The sequence below is a fragment of the Mesoplodon densirostris genome, chromosome 2 (genome assembly GCF_025265405.1).
Source record: "Mesoplodon densirostris isolate mMesDen1 chromosome 2, mMesDen1 primary haplotype, whole genome shotgun sequence".
NCBI classification, from domain to species: Eukaryota; Metazoa; Chordata; class Mammalia; order Artiodactyla; family Ziphiidae; genus Mesoplodon; species Mesoplodon densirostris.
The window spans coordinates 130,699,741-130,716,738 of NC_082662.1; the positions used below are offsets into that span (position 1 = coordinate 130,699,741).

Below are 16,998 nucleotides of genomic sequence, written 5' to 3' on the forward strand. Positions count from 1 at the left end.
ACCGCCGGGCCGGGTGTGCAAGGGCCCGGGCTGCGCGCGCTGGGGGCAGGGCGGCAGCTTCCCACGGCGGAGACTGCGGGGCGGCAGGGCCGGAGGGGCAGCGAGGCCGCGCGGAGCCGAGCCCCGCCCCCTAGCCAGCACCTACGGACGCCGGGTCCCACGTGACAATCCCCTCCTCCCTCCCCAGTCGCGCGCACGGGCCGGGCGTCTCGGTCCCGCGCGCGCTCGTGGTCCGAGAGCCCGGGAGCAAAGCGAAGCGAAGGAGGGAGCGGCGGAGCGCGGGCCGTCAGAGCCCTGTGCCCGCGCGGAGGTGATGAAGCTGGCCGCGCGCTGACACCGCCGCACCCAGCCGCCGGGAAGAAGGCGCCTCGGGCCACGACCTTCAGGAGAAGGTACGTGGCTGGGGGTGGGGGTTGGGGGGAGGCGGCGTCCCGGAGCCCCGCGACCCGGTCTTCGGGGCTGACACTGCCGCTGGCCCGGCTCCCGCGCGCGGCTCGGGCTCGCCTGCCATTTGCTGCCGCCGTGAGAGCCAAGCAGGCGAGCTGGGCTTGCTTGTTTTCCCCTCAGTGCCTGGTCACTCTGAGGCTTCCGCAGTTAGGTGCTGCTCACGGTGACCCAGGTAATTGCCTAAAGGGCCGACCTCCCGCCTGGTCTTGTTTCCGGGACACCTTCTGAAGCCTTCTTGCAAAGGTTGGGCAGGGTTACGCCGTGACTTCCGAAGCCGAGTGGGCCGAGGGGAGAGGAGCCAGTGGCCGGCAGTGCAGGCAGGTGAAAGTCGGAGAAGCTGCCCTGACTCTGTGCGGGAGACCTAGGGGAATGAAGACGAAACACATGACTGGAGAATGGCTCGGGGAATGGGCCTCTCTGATGCGCCTGCATGCGGGAAACTAGACAGACACCTGGGAGAAAGTGTGCTGCCACAGGGTGTTGCCTTTCTGCCCATTCGGGGAAAACACCGAAGATACTGTGGAGATGCAGTATTGGGAGAGAAGAGAACTCATAGGATGGAAATGGTAACCGTGGTTTTTTTTGTTTTTGTTTTTTTTTTCAGTGAGCCTTAAACACTTTAAAAAATGAGTACCCAGAAAATCAAGTCAATTAAAACCATAGTCAAATGACTATTTTAACTAAAAGATTGTCATTTCTTACTTATAATTCCCTGGGAGTACTGTAGGTGTAAATTCGTTTTTTTTTTTTTTTTTTTAAATCTATTTCTGTGCTATTTCTTGCAAGCCAGCCCCAGCATTTAAGCATGCTCCATTGTGGGATGGGTGCTGTGGATGGGGAAGATGAATCAAGAGTCAACCTTCTTAAGGGCTTCCCTGGTGGCGCAGTGTTTGAGAGTCCGCCTGCCGATACAGGGGACACGGGTTCGTGCTCCGGTCCGGGAAGATCCCAGATGCCGCGGAGCGGCTGGGTCCGTGAGCCATGGCCGCTGAGCCTGCGCGTCCGGAGTCTTGTGCTCCGCAACGTATCGCAAAAAAAAAAAAAAAAAAAAAAAGAGTCAACCTTCTTAAGTACTACCATTAGGATCTCACTGATGTCTCTCTGACTCTTGCAGGGAGGACTGATAATTCTTGTATCTAAGAGTGGACCGACCACGTGTGTGGTGACATGGCCCAGGGGAATAATTATGGGCAGACCAGCAATGGGGTGGCAGATGAATCACCCAACATGCTGGTGTACAGAAAGGTAAGGATTTCTTCACTTTCGTGGAAAAAGGGAAACTTCTGGCTTCCTTGAATTTTTTTTCCTTCAGATCAGAGTATATATCAATTTTGTGGCCTTTTGGATTCTCCAAATCCCCAGTGACTGCACATTATACTTGAGGATGATCTGACATTCTCAAGTAATGCAGATGTGTAGAGACACAGTGAAGTAAATGAGGCTACTCATACTGTGTTCTCACACTTTCCCTGGTGATCTTAATCTGCAGTCAGCAATAGCAGCAAGTTTGGACATCCCACATATTTTGTTTGTTACATACATGATTTTATAGCATCTGTAATAGATTTTAGAAGCTTTTTCTTATACTCCTTCTAAGCATTTAGGTTATAATGATTATATAAATGTATAACATTTTAGAAATGAAAATAGACTACTTTACAATTCTGGGGCAAGAGTGAATGTGGCTGTGAATGTATGGGTGGTTTAATAATTTTACTTTTTAACTAAACAATTCCAGTTTTTTTTTTTGGTTAAATCTTAGCTTTAAAGCCACCATAATAAAGGTGTATTTGAATATTGTATGTGCTTCAGAGTGGTTGCTTAGGTAAGTTCATTCTGGTTATAGTCAACAATCTTCCTAAAATTAAGGAAGCAGTATTTTTTATTTAACTTCTTAACCATTTGTTTCTATTGCTTTTTATGCTGGGATTATTTTTCTTTTGCATATTATCTGTAGTGCTTATGGGGCAAGATTTCTTTAGTTAACACTAGCAATGGTAAAAAGGAAATCAGACCTCGAAATGAAGGAAATTGTTAAAGATTTTGATTAGTGTGAGCCCATTGAAGAGTCTAGGATGAGTTTGCTAGAGGATCAGAACTGGTTATGAATAAAGATGAAAAGCTTTCCACCTTGACCTATACTAAATGAAAACTCTCCTTCTATGTGGGCCAGGATGATTAAGGGGTGGTGATGATGTGTGTTTGAGGAAATCTTGTTATTGCTTTGATGTGAATATGCATGGGCATCCTGTCAATGCTAGCCTTGTAGACCATAGTGTATTGTGTACCTGTGAATGCACTTTTGTGGGTCTGGGATAGCACAGTAAAACTTTTTTCCCACAGGGGAAAAAAATTGCCTCTTTTAGTCTTAAAGCATCCCAACTGGATAAATCAAGAAAATAATCCACTTGAGCCTAAGTTATTACTATTATTTTCCTACATTGATTGAAATTACTGGATATTTGCCCATTCTGTATAGATTTGATTCTGAGAAGAACTATTTGGGGGCAGTTATGTGTTTTTTAAAGAAGTTATAGTATTCTTTATTGTTTTGTATGACTGAATATTGTAATATGCAAGATGTGAGAATTGTAAATTCTATCTTATAGGTTTGTGCAATGTTGAGAGTTGGACTTCTGTAAAATTATCAGTATTTTTGTTAGGTCAAACACTATATTCTCTGTGTCCCTATTAAAAGATCAGGGGCTGAATTGATTGGATACCTAACAGTTAATCTTGATTAGAAATAAACTTAATATTACATCAGTCTGTGTCTCATTTAGTCAGTTATCATGAGAATATGTGAAAAATGAGGCTAGGAGTTTTATAGATAGTTATTGGATTATTTAGAGTACTGAAGCTTCATATTGCTAATTTTGAAACACTCTATAAATTGTTGTTTAGCATCAAATTGCCGTTAGGGCTACTTATAAATTAAGAGGTTATGATAACTTCAGGGAGAGAATGTAATGCCTCATTTCTTGTAAGCATTGTTATTCTGTTGGGTAAGGTTGGAACTGCTTGTGCTACTTCTTTGCCCTCCTTTTCCTAGCTTTTTGTTTAGGGTAATGACACATACAATTTATTTCTAGAAAAGATTTCCCTGATAAATCATTGTTGGGAAAAAGTTAACACCAGTAAATTTTACTCATAATGCTTACTTATGCATTGCCTGTCTATCCTTTTATTCTCTGAACATATATCTTTTTGTTTGTGATATAAATAATAATATATAAAGAAATACCAGATAATTTGTATAAAGAAACACAGTTGTTCTTGGTTAGCATTTGCTGGTTACCAAGTCAAATGGTCCATGTCTGTAGGCAGACATACAACATGATGTCATGTGACCATTTTACCTCTGTTTTTTGTATCTTATGTGGGCTTTGACATTTAATATCTTCTCACTAGAGGCCAGATTTTAATGTGAAGAACAGCAGAATAGTTGGAGAGGGGTAAAAAGGAAAGGAGTAGGTTGACTCCATATGTCAACTGCTCAACCTGCATGAAAGAATAAGCGACTTGTTACAAATGCTTATTAATCATGAAGTCAGTCAAAGGTTAGGAAAGAGCTTCAGCCTCATGGTGCATTGCTTAGTATCAGTGAAGAGAATAGTTAGAGAAATTGCTGTTTTATCGATTCATGCCAATTTTCCACTTCTAGGTCACTGTTGAAACACAGTTCTTAAAGTGGGTTCTGTGTTCTCACCACTTCCCCTCCCTGCAAGCCACCTCTTGTTTACTGCCCAGGATTCTGATGGTTTATACCTACTAAAGATATGCATGTGCTGTTTCCATTTTTTCTCGGTAGGTTATGAATGAGGTTTAGGAATATTCTTGTGCGGGATAGAAAACAGTGAATGGTTGTCAAAGTGTAATGCACAGAAAAGAGCTGGGATTTGTGAATTTCTTGTGTTCGTCTGATGTCTCTCCATTATGATTATCCTCATATGGATTATTGGAATTCCTCCAAATAATGGGAAAGTTCCAGGGATCTTTTTTCCATGGAGAATTCCTTAGCGATGTTCAGGAAAAATGTATTTTCAGTGGGTAGAACTATGATCCTCCAGGCAGAGTGAGTGCTGCCATAGTGAGGGCTACAGGCATTAGTAACACTGTTACCGACCAGGCTTCTTGGACTCCTTAATCAATAGAAATCGATAAGAGGTCAGATGAGAAATTCAGGCAGGGGTTTATTGGGATGCCCACTGCAGCACAGGGGGGTGAAAACAAGGAACAGTTCCCCTTGCTTGCTGCCTGAGTGGAGGGTGAGCTGGTCCCTTAAATGGGGTGAGGGTAGGGGCGGGTCCATGGGGCTGGACTGGAGGTATGGCTTGGGTGGTCTGCCCACTCCCTTGGTGGTGCTGGGTGCAGGGATCATGCACAGCACCCTGCTTTTGCTCTGAATGCCTCATAAGTGGCAGTTGGGTTTTTGGTCTTTTTGTATCTTGTTCATAATTTGCCCCAGCTGCACATGCACACAGTTATTTTTAGTCCCTTATAGTTTCTTTGTATTCTGTTGCTCCAGGAGACGTTCATCCAGGTGCAAGCACTGCAGCAAAGGGTCCCAGGTCCCAGCCTGTCTCACCACTGCCTCACAATCAGGGTTGGTACCTGCAAATCAGTCTCGAATATTTGCCAGTACCTTTTTGGCTTAATGTGAGGGCTCTCTGTAGGCTTCATTTGATATCAGAGGTACATTAAAAAAATCCATATGGACAAAATACTTTCCTTACCAATTTTACAATTTATAATGCTGCTTTTTTTTATAAGCAAGTGATTAAGTTAGAGTGGTTATGTCATTTTATGTATTTGAAAACATTCAAAAGTTTATAAAATGTGAAGCTTAACCACTTTTATTTCTGGGGCTTCCTATGCTCCCTTCAGATAGACCTTAACTAGAATGGAATAGAAATAATCAACTTCTTTAAGAAGAGACCCACCTAGCTCCAACTCACCTTGGGTTCAGACTAGTTTCTTGAAATGTATGTAGAGGTGAAAACTCAGAACTCAAACACTACTCTCATTCTTGATTTGCTTTGGGTAAAACTCTCATTCCTGGGGGTGGTACTGGCTGTAAAGGATCGCTGAGCTAGAACCCAGGGTTACAAGGAGACACATTCTAAATTTGGTGTCTGGCCAGCATGCTGCCCACTAGACAGTATACATCACTTTTTGTCCAGAAGCTGACATTCCTGCATTTGAAAAACAAAATTTCTAGGGCACCTTGGGGCCAATATTTCATATTGGCTGGAATGCTGGCTTCTTACTAGCAAGAATGCTCAAAATGACCAATAATTTCTGTTATTATTACAGCAACAGTTTATCCTCCGGTTGTCAGAAAAGAAAATGAAAATATTTTCCTCATTCACTGTTTTAGTGGAATGAACACATATTTTGGAAATAGCAAACCTATAAAGTTCACTATGCCTCTCCCCTCCCCCCACCTTTTCCCTTAACCATTCTCTCTTCCCCTCCTCTCTCTTCATTTTCCATCTAGTCACTCTCATTCCGTTTGCTTCTTCCTTTTCACTTTTCAAAAACGACTTAAGCTGGGACTTCCCTGGTGGCCCAGCGGTTAAGACTCTGCACTCCCAATGCAGAGGGCCCAGGTTTGATCCCTGGTCAGAGAACTAGGTACCGCATGCCCCAACTAATGATCCCGTGTGCCGCAACTGAGACCCCATGCAGCCAAATAAATAAATAAATATTTTAAAAAAAGACCTAGGGTGAAGATGTAATTCTCCCTGAGATGCTGCTCATTTTAGTTGTGAAAGAGAAAATGATGTCTTTTGGAGATGAGAGCAGGTACCAGCTTGTTTGAGTACCTGTTATACACAGACATTCAGGTGCTTTTAAACTCGATATTATATTGTGGTAGTGGCAAAAGGTTAGTCTTGAAAGATTAAGACTGCTCTATTTTTTGCAGAGTAAGATGGGACCACTGGCCTTTCTTACATAAAGGTGTAATGGGAGCTATCAACCCAGTAGGAAGATGACCTCTGCTGATTGGCTTGACCTAGACATTGCCTTTGAAAGCTTTTTCTGAAGTCAATCTGTTCTGTGAAAACAGATATATCTGCAAGAGAGGGGAGTGACTAGTTTTCTTTTTTGGAAAAGATTTAGTCACAGACATCACTAGTTCCTTTAGGGGTGAGTTAGCTGACATTTTTGACACTAACTCAGTGCATTTGTCACTTCAGGATTGTCCAGTCTGGTCAACCTTGAAGGTGTTACATTCCTCCCTCCTCAAACTCCATTATGAAAAATAGCCTTTGACATTTTTGAACCTTAGTTATCTTGATCTGTCTGGGTATAGGGTGCAGCTACATGTTAGTACAGTAAAGAATATTTCTAAGTGATAACCAGAGAAAGGCCTGTTAGAAAAGGAAGGAATGTTTGCAAATGGATAATCACAAAAGGCATTTAGGCCCCTCAGATTTCTAAATTAGGGGCTCAGATGGGAGGCGGGCATCAGAAAGATTCCATTTCTAAAAAATTCCAAAATGGAGTGTCTTCTATATGCATTATTTGAAAGCACCTTCCTAGACTAAAGGATGTTGTCTACTATAAATATGAATTTAATCTGTTTGAATCAAATGCAGACCTGTTTTTCCCTCAGTGACACAAATGCGTCCTGAGATAGGATAGGACCACCATCTATGATACTTCTGAGAAGTAGATAGAGACATTTTATGAGTAATAATTTAATGTTGAATTTTGGGTAATAATTAACTTGAGTTCGGAGCAAGAAAGCCTTTCATGGTGGAGCTTTTTCCTCACTAGTTGTTGCTTATCAGTACTATTTGTGGGATTAAGATAAGAATTTGTGGCCTGAATTTTATTTCCGTTTCTCACCTCCAACCTCCCCAAATCTAATCCATCAGAGGAAAGTGCAGATGTAGAAAGGAGAAGCTATGAAGGGATTTTATTGCCTTATAATAGCCTTTGTGGCTCTGTTGAGTGATGGAAAGCAGGGTATATTTCTGTAGTATGGTTGATGGAATGTGATCACTGCAGAGAATATGAAAATATTTTAGATTTGGATAGTTTAGAGACTTAATAAATATTAAGTCTCCTTGAAAATGATATTGTGGAAAACAAGCAACACAAGTAATTGGCCCTTGCTCCCCCTTTCATAGCTGTGAAAAGGAGGCATTTGAATGTCAGAGTTACAGAGGCTTCTATCTTACAAAATATCAATCTAATTATAAAATAATTGTAAATGTGAGTGTGGGTATGCGGTTCCTTATGGAAAAAAAACCCCACTTCTCTGCCATTTGCCCAAGGCAATATGAAAATTTAACTTTCCCTCTTTTTAATTCCCTTTGTCTTGTGTCTAATTCAATTAACAAAGGTCTCAGGACATTGGAACTCTAATAGACAATCATGAAGGTTATTTCAGCTCCATTAAAATTGCCACCTGGCCTAGGCTAGAAAAAATTTTGACTGAGGGGCCTATCCACGGAGATAAGTTGTTCTGTCTTCCGGAAAAATATGTAGGAAAATGGCAGCTTTGTTCTAGCTGGGTTCTTAAGAATAGTCTAGAAGGCTTCTTATGTTAGGTCCTTTCTGGTGATTAGCAAGTAAAATTTTCTTAAGGAGTCAGTGTGCTGAAGTGGAAGCATGTGCATTGCAGTTGGGCGGTTTTGGTTTTAAATCATGGCTCTGCCATTGTTTAGCTCTGTAGTTGCGGTTTAGCAACCTAACTCCTTTGATTTCAGTTTCCTTATGTATAAAATGACAAAAAATAAGGAAATATTTCCTTTATAGAGCTGTTTGATGATAAAATGAGGTAGCCTACGTTAGACCCTCAATGAATGTCTCAAAAATGCTATAATAATAATAAAATTATACAAATATAATTATAACATAATTTATAATATATAATAGTTACATTATATATTGTAATTCTAATAACTATTCTTTTCTTATTACTATTTATTTAATGAAACACCTTGTATGTTCCATGGGGTCCAATATGTTGCTGTACTTTTTGATAAAGGTGAAAATGTGAACATTTTAACCACTTCCATTCATGTCTTTCTGGTAGTTAAAAAGGCAAATTCTGTAAGATGCTTTGGTAATACCATTTTTATGACACAATGAGTGTCCTGTCTTATGTTATTAGTTCAATATAGTTAGCTTCTTCTATTTTTAATAAGCCCTTTGAATTATTATCTAATATATCTTTGAAGTTACTTAGATATTATGTAAACTCAATAGTTTACTTAGATATTATGTACACTCAGTAAAGCCTTTGCATTCTGGAATTTCAGAGGTAAAAGGAAACTAAGAATTTATCTACTTTTTAATTTTGCAGATTATGAAATTTAAGATCAGAGAAGTAACATGATTTGTCTAAGGTCACACAGGTTGAATTCAGGTCTTTGTCTTTCTGTGGTGTGTGTGTGTCTCTCTCTTAAAATAAATGCAGTAAGTCTTGTGTTTGTAGTTCAGTTTCAGTAAGAAATCAGCATCTTGGTTACTCTGTGGCATCTATGGATTATTTCAGTATATTTAATCACCCATTATAAATAGATTACTAGATTCCCTTTTCCCTTCAACTATAGTTTAGCATTTGGAGCCCCAGGAATGATAAGATTGGGAACTAGACTGACTGACCTACGCTGGTAGTAGTTCTGTTCTTGATTTGATCCTGACTGGAAGTTCTAGGCTGATGAAAACCCAGAATTTGATGCTCTGTGGCAACACTGTCCAATAGAGCTTTCTATCATGATGGAAGTATTCTGTGTACTGTCCAGTATAGTAGCTACTAGCCACAGAGGGTAGTTGAACGCTTGAAATGTGGCTAATGTGACCAAGGACTTGAATTATAAATTATATTTAATTTTAATTAATTATAATTTAAATTTAAATAGCCCCCTGTGGCTAGTGGCTATTATATTTGATAGCATAGTGATTATGGAATAAAGACCTTTGGAAAAACAGCATCAAACGCAAGAGAAGAGATAAAAGAAAATGCTATACTTAGCTTGAGACTTGGCATGCAGTGCTTGCAACAAAGTAGGGCCCAACAAACAATTTTTAAAAATAATAATACAGATGTAAGGTTTTAAAGGAGGACCATGGTCTGCTAAGGAGATATTAGGAGATATTATAATAAATGACACCAAGGGTTGATGTTTTGTTATTTTTCATCCTGTGGAGACTTTAAGTTGTCTGCAGAGGCTGGCCCTCCAGAGGTCAGATGATAGGGGCTGTCTTTCAGTAAGACTAAAGTCTGCATATGCCATGAATATTCCAGGAAGTGCACTCGCAGCATCTCAGATGATTTGCTGATGTTGAAAGTATTCCAATTAATTTCTATATTATGGTGTCTCAGACATGCATCATAGCCATTCCAATTCCTAATAAGACTGAGGGAAAACCAGAAGCCCTGGGTAAAAGGGATTTAAAGTGTTTGGAATCCTTGTTCAGAATTTAAAATTGGGTTATAAAGAAATCCATTGTTTTTAAGCTCACTTCTCTTTCATATGTCTCAGAATGTTGAAAGGAAGGCAGTAGTCTAGGGAAAGTAGTAATTCATGACGGAGTGACAGAGTCTCCAGAGTCAGAAGGGCTAGATGTGAATTCCTGCTCTGCCCCCGACTGGCTGTGTAAGTTTGGGCAAGTGTGTTAACTTCTTCTAGAGACTACTTTACAGAATCATTGAAAAGATGAAGTATAAGTGAGAATGTGTGACTGAGAGTGATTGACAGGTAATACAGACTCTTTTTGGGAATTGTGGAAGTTACTGAGGTTCCTTGCAAGAAAAAACTTTGCAAAACTCTCCTTAACAAGTCTTCCCTGCTTGCTGAGTGTCCTCCTGTCTGTAGGTCATTTAGAAGTCCAGCTAACATGCTTTCCCCCATTTGATCATTGCTGGAGGATGTCAAGACCAATATAAATCTACATAACAATCTTTGGCCACACAGAAGCTTTTGAACGTTAGGCAAACTGGTTCAGTAGAAAGTTTTTCTCTAGTACAGAAATCTAGGGAAATTTTTCACCTTTAATATTTAAAATGATGTATACCAAAGCATTTTGAAGAAAATTAAGTACACATAGAACATATTATTAATAATATTTCTCTTGCTGAACTTTTTTTAGTTGCATTTCCTCTGGAAATTAATGCCATTTGTCACTTGCTCTGTTTTATATTTAGTATTTTGGGTTTTAACTTTTGGTTTATTGTTAATTAGAATAGTTGTTATTTATTGAATGTCAAGGCTTTTATCTGTATTACCTGATTTCCTTAAAATATGTTGCACGTTGATTATTAGCATCCTGTTTTTCTAATAAGAAAGCTGGGGCTTCCCTGGTGGCACAGTGGTTGAGAGTCCGCCTGCCGATGCAGGGGACACGGGTTCGTGCCCCGGTCTGGGAAGATCCCACATGCCGCGGAGTGGCTGGGTCCGTGAGCCATGGCCGCTGAGCCTGCACGTCCGGAGCCTGTGCTCCACAGTGGGAGAGGCTGCAGCGGTGAGAGGCCCACGTACAGCCAAAAAAAAAAGAAAGCTGAAACTGACTTATGCAGACTAAGTGACTGCCCAAGATTGCTCAGGAATAAGTAACGGAGCTGGTGAGCTCCACGAGGGTGGAGACTCCTATTTTTAAGTGTTGTGTTCCCAGCACCTAGAAAAATGGCACATAATAGTTGTTTCTGAATATTGAGTGCCTAAGCACATGAATCAGTGAGTGAATAACTGAATGAATGCTTGATCCAAAGACCATATTCTTGCCTCTTCACTGTGTTGCTTCCATTTAAGTTAGTGAATGGACAGCGCACTCAAAATTCAGTTCTGTACACCATACATACATTGAGCCTCAGCTCTGATTGAGCCTTGTGTGGGCATTGGGGATAGAGTTGTGGTCTAGATAGATAGGGTTTGAGCCCTCACTGAGCTTATTTTACAGTGGTGAGGACAGATGTCAGACAACTTATCATAGAGTGATTACTGCTGTGAAAAGGGAAGAACTGGGTGTTAGGAAAATTTATTTATATTGGGTCATCTGGTTTCTGAAATAAATATTATGTTGATATGTATCTTCTGTTTGCAGTTCTGAGTGCTTAGCACAGTGCCCAAAGTGCCCAACTTCTGAAACTTAGTAAGTGCTCAATAAATGAACTAAACTGAGCTAAGCTAATGCTGAAAGTCTTCAGAGATTTATGGAGACAGAGGAGGCAAGAGTGTTGATCTTATCTCTTAGAAAACCAAGTGTCTCCTTCCATAGACTTAAAATTTACTTAATACTTGTGAACTTGAATGAAATTACTTTGCCTCTTTGAGTCCCAGTTTCCTCCTCTGAAAAACGGAGATAGTAAAAATAATAATGATAAGTTATTATAAATAGTGCATGTAAAGCTTGGATAAGTAGGAAACATTTAATATATGTTAACTATTACTTATAAATGCTGCCCCAAAAGGATTTCTCTATAAGTGGAAGTGATGACATATAAGGAGGATTTCCCTTTAAAATTTGTCTTTCTTATACATATTTTAGAATTTAGAATTTGCTGCTCTTCATTGGCTCTTGGTGATTTTGTTTAAAGCTGTTTCATATGGTAAATGTACAATAAATATTAAAAATTTTTCATCATACACAATTCAAACAAATACAAAAGTAGAGAAAAATAATATAAAGAATCTTCATGTACCCATCACATCGTGTCAACGATTCTTAACTGCTGGTAGACCTTGTTTCATTCATGCTTCCTCACTTCGGATTTCTCCCAGTTGGTTATTTTGAAGCAAATCTCAGAAAATATATCATTTAAGATATAAATTCTTTAGTGTGTATAAGTACTTTTAAGGAAGATAAAGGTAAATAAAGGTAAATAAAATGATAATTTGTCCTAGATCCTTAAAATAATGGCATATTTTATTCCATGAGCTTTATCATTTTTTTCATATTGCTCAAATGGATCTATCATTCTTTCTTTTTCTTTTTTCTTTGTGGTAAAATACATCTAACATAAAATTTACCATTTTAAATATTTTTACATGTATAGTTCAGTGGCATAAAGTACATTCACAATGTTCTGCAACTATCACCACCATCCATCTCCAGAACTTTTTTCATCTTCCCAAGCTGAAACTCTGTACCCATTAAACAGCAGTTCCCCATTCTCCTTTCCCTCAACCCCTGATAATCACCCTTCTACTCTCTGTCTCTATGAATTTCACTAATCTTTGTACCTCATGTAAGTGGAATTATACAGTATTTGTTCTTTTGTGACTGGCTTATTTCACGTAGTATAATTTCCTCAAGGTGCATCCATGTTATAGCATGTGTCAGAATTTTCTTCCTTCTTAAGGCTGAAAAATATTCCATTGTATGTATATACCACATTTTGTTTATCCTTTCATACATGGATGGGCATTTGTGTTACTGCCACCTTTGACTATTGTGCTAATGCTGCAATGAACATTGGTGTATAAATAGCTGTTCGAGTCCATGCTTTTAATTCCCAGAATCGGAGTTGCTGGATCATATGGTTATCGTATTTCTAATTTTTGAGGAACCACCATATTGTTTTTCATAGTGGCTACACTATTATTTTACATTCGTACCAGCAGTGCACAAAGGTTACAGCTTCTTCACATTCTCGCCAACACTTGTTATTTTTGATAGTAGTTATACTAATGGGTATGAAGTGCCATCTCTTTGTGGTTTTGATTTGATTTCCCAAATGATTGAGCATCTTTTGCTTATTGGCTATTTTCATATCTTTGGAGAGTTTGTGAACTTTTAAAGAGATTTGGTTGTCTGCAGTTAGGAATGGTTTGACCTATGAACTACATGACCACTTAGATTTATGTCTAACCAAAATTCTTTTATTTTTGTTTGTATTTCTGAGCTACCTTTTTAATAATGGGGAGGTCTTTAAAGTCCTTTCTATCCTTAGCTTCCAAGTTTACAGTTAAAGCGAAACCTCCATAATTGACTCTTTTGGGTGATGGTAGTGATGAAGCTTAATGAATAAAAAATTTAAAAATAATAGCACATTTAAAAATGAATTCAGTTTTATTTGTTTTGAATCTATGAAGTAACTGCTTTTGGGGCTATTGGGATGGGACAGGCAGTCCACATCTCTTACAGAATCGTGTAAATGTTTTAAAGAATATTCCAGACTCTCTCAAATTAGAATATTTATTGTCTTTCTTTGACTTTTATTTAGTCTTTCCATCCTTTTATTTTTAGTACATTTATGTTTGGAAAATGTTAGTGAATATAGAGCACTCACTCTATTCTTAAGGTAAGAATAGAGATATAATTGATTTTAACCAGAAAAGTTACTATTCATTTAGATTAGTATAGAAAGATAATTTCAAATGATTTTCTCTTTTCATCTTAAATCTTGTTTTTATGCAGTTGTATGTTCTTTTCATAACATTTAACTGATTTGAACTGATTAAGTGATTTGAAGATGTCTTAGTATAGGTCATTTGGGATGAGACTTTCGGTGGCTTCAATCAAAAGGACTTTATCTGTTGGAAATGTGTTCTAGCATTCCCCATTGCTGTCTTACTCTGAAAGTTTACTAGAAACTAATTAATTTACTTGTACACTATGATTTGTTTGACTTGTACCCTACTGATTTGTTTGACTCAAAGCTCATTATCACTTTATAAAACTGTGGTAAACCCCTCTGTCCTTGATATTTCTTTCCTCTTCTTCTGTAGTAATAGCACATGGCCACATGGCCACTAGAATAAAGATTGCATTTCTCAGGCTCCCAGGCAGCTAGGCATGACCATTTGATATATTCTGGCCAATGAGATGTAAACAGAAGAGGTGTATATAGTATCTGGGAAGTGCCCTTAAAGAAAGGGTGTATACCTTTCTTTTTTCCTTTTCTTACTCTTCCTGGCTAGAATGCAGTCATCTTGGCCAGGAGGTAGAAGCTGAGAGTTATGGATGGCAGAACAACAAAAGGGAATGAACCTGGGTCCCTGATGATTATAGAGTCAGCATACAAACCTGACCTGCCTACATAATTCTATGTTAGAGAAAAATTAAAAATTAAGAATTCTTCTTCTATGTCTTTAAAAGACTTTTTTAGAGCAGTTTTAGGTTTTAGGTTTACAACAAAATTGAGAGGAAGGTACAGAGATTTCCCATATAAGCCCTACCCTACTTAACCAACCTTATTATCAGCATTACTCAGCAGCGTGGTAGATTTTTACCAACCTATACTGATGCATCATAATCACCCAAAGTTCATAGGTTACCTTAGGGTTCACTATTGACGTTGTACCTTCTGTGGTTTGAACAAATATATAATGACATGTATCCATCATTATAATATCATACAGAGTAGTTTTATTGCCATCTTTATGTCTTCTTTAAGATACCATGATTTGGATTTTCTGTTACTTGCGACCAAATCAAATTCTAACCAACTCAACAACTACATCCAAAACCTTTTATTTTTAATTTGTAAGACAGTAATAGAGAAAAAGTTTTTTTTTTTTTTTGTTGAAATATACGTTTCTTGTTTTATTTTAAAAGCAGCCTATTTGCTTTCTAGGAATAAATCTAGTTTCTTTTAAATAATATAATTGAGAAATTCTGCTGCATTAATTATGTAAATAGTTCAATTTAATTTAGTAAATATTTATTGAACAATTGTTTTGTGCTAGGTAATTTTGCTAGAAGTGTCAGGGGGGTAAAGAATCAGTGATGGGGCCTCCCTGGTGGCGCAAGTGGTTGAGAGTCCGCCTGCCGATGCAGGGGATACGGGTTCGTGCCCCGGTCTGGGAGGATCCCATATGCCGCGGAGCGGCTGGGCCCGTGAGCCATGGCCGCTGAGCCTGCGCGTCCGGAGCCTGTGCTCCGCAACGGGGGAGGCCACAACAGTGAGAGGCCCGCATACCGCAAAAAAAAAAAAAAAAAAAAAAAAAAAAAAAAGAATCAGTGATGACAATCATATATTCTTTATCAGAGCACTTTACAATCCCAAGATTGGAGGATCAACAGTTTTACAGTTAATTTCTTGTATATATATGTGTATGTGTAAAACCTCATATAATTGATGGTGCACTTATTAAATTATTTATTATTTATTTATTATTTTTAAAGATTTGTTTATTATTTATTTATTTATTTAATTTATTTTGGGTCGCGTTGGATCTTAGTTGCGGCACACGGGATCTTCATTGAGGCATGCAGAATCTTTCGTTGTGGTGGACGAGCTTCTCCTTAGTTGTGGTGTGCAGGTTTTTCTCTTCTCTAGTTGTGGCGTGTGGATTTTCTCCTCTCTAGTTGTGGCATGCAGGCTCCAGGGCACATGGGCTCCGTAGTTGTGGCGCGCAGGTTCCAGAGCATGTGGGCTCTGTAGCTTGCAGCACTCAGGCTCTCTAGCTCAGTAGTTGTGGTGTGCAGGCTTAGTTGCCCTGTGGCATGTGGGATCTTAGTTCCCTGACCAGGGATCGAACCCGCATCCCCTGCATTGTAAGGTGGATTCTTTACCACTGGATCACCAAGGAGGTCCCTTACTTAATTTTTTTTAAAAAATTCTTGTTTTCCTATGAGGAAACCAAGGCCTGGAAAGGTTATTTTCCCATGTCAAAAAATAAATGCACATTAAAACCATATGTTTGGGCTCCCTTGGTGGTGCAGTGGTTAAGAATTTGCCTGCCAATGCAGGGGACACGGGTTCGATCCCTGGTCCGGGAAGATCCCACATGCTGCGGAACAACAAGCCCGCGAGTCGCAACTACTGAAGCCTGCACGCCTAGAACCTGTGCTCTGCAACAAGAGAAGCCACCACAGTGAGAAGCCCCTGCACCGCAATGAAGAGCAGTCCCCGCTCGCAGCAACTAGAGAAAGCCCACGCGCAGCAACGAAGACCCAACGCAGCCAAAAATAAATAAATAAAATAAAATTAAAAAAAACAAACAAAAACCATGTTTCATTTTATTGCCAATTAAATATGCTAGGTATAAGAGGAAACACTTAAAAATTTTGAATTTATTTCTTTACCTTAGAAATTACTCATATGACAGATTTTATAGCTGAAGATGCTCTTCTTGCAATGTCTTTTTAGCTGATTTGAAAATGGAATCATTTTACATGCTAAAGCACAAGCTACTTAAAGTTGTGGAGCTAGGCCAGTACTGCCTAAATTTATTTGAACACTATATATGAGCCTTATTTTATGCTTATAAAACATTTTATAAGCATTTTGTTGAGCATATTTATGAAAAAGATTACCCTTCTTGGTAATTACCCTTCTTGGTAGCGTCTTCGTGGGAAATTGTGCATTCTTAACCATGCAGATGAGGTGCTGAGTTGAATTTTAACAAAGAGAGTCAAGTAAGTGCAATGAAAACAATTTATTTACACCATCTATTCCATCAATCTGTGGTGCCCGAGTATATCAGAAATACCCACACAACAAAGCAAAATATAGACATTTCTGCTGTGGCATAATAAGTTCCACTAAAAAAGCCCCACACTCTGCAAAATCACACACTAAAAATAACTGGCAGTTTGAAGGAAATAGAATAGATCACTCAAAATGTTTTAACCACCAAAACA

At 39.1% G+C, this 16,998-nt stretch overlaps 1 protein-coding gene across 1 annotated transcript in view; it reads left to right on the plus strand.

Annotated features, from left to right (window-relative positions):
• The first annotated feature begins 247 nt into the window (after positions 1-247).
• Positions 248-16,998, plus strand: part of RGS7 (regulator of G protein signaling 7) — a 614,965-nt gene continuing 598,214 nt past the window's right edge. The window contains exons 1-3 of the mRNA XM_060088393.1: positions 248-392; positions 1,562-1,692; positions 4,976-5,053. Coding sequence (XP_059944376.1) covers positions 1,615-1,692; positions 4,976-5,053 — 156 coding nt within the window. The 5' untranslated portion in view covers positions 248-392; positions 1,562-1,614. The remainder of the gene's footprint in view (positions 393-1,561; positions 1,693-4,975; positions 5,054-16,998) is intronic.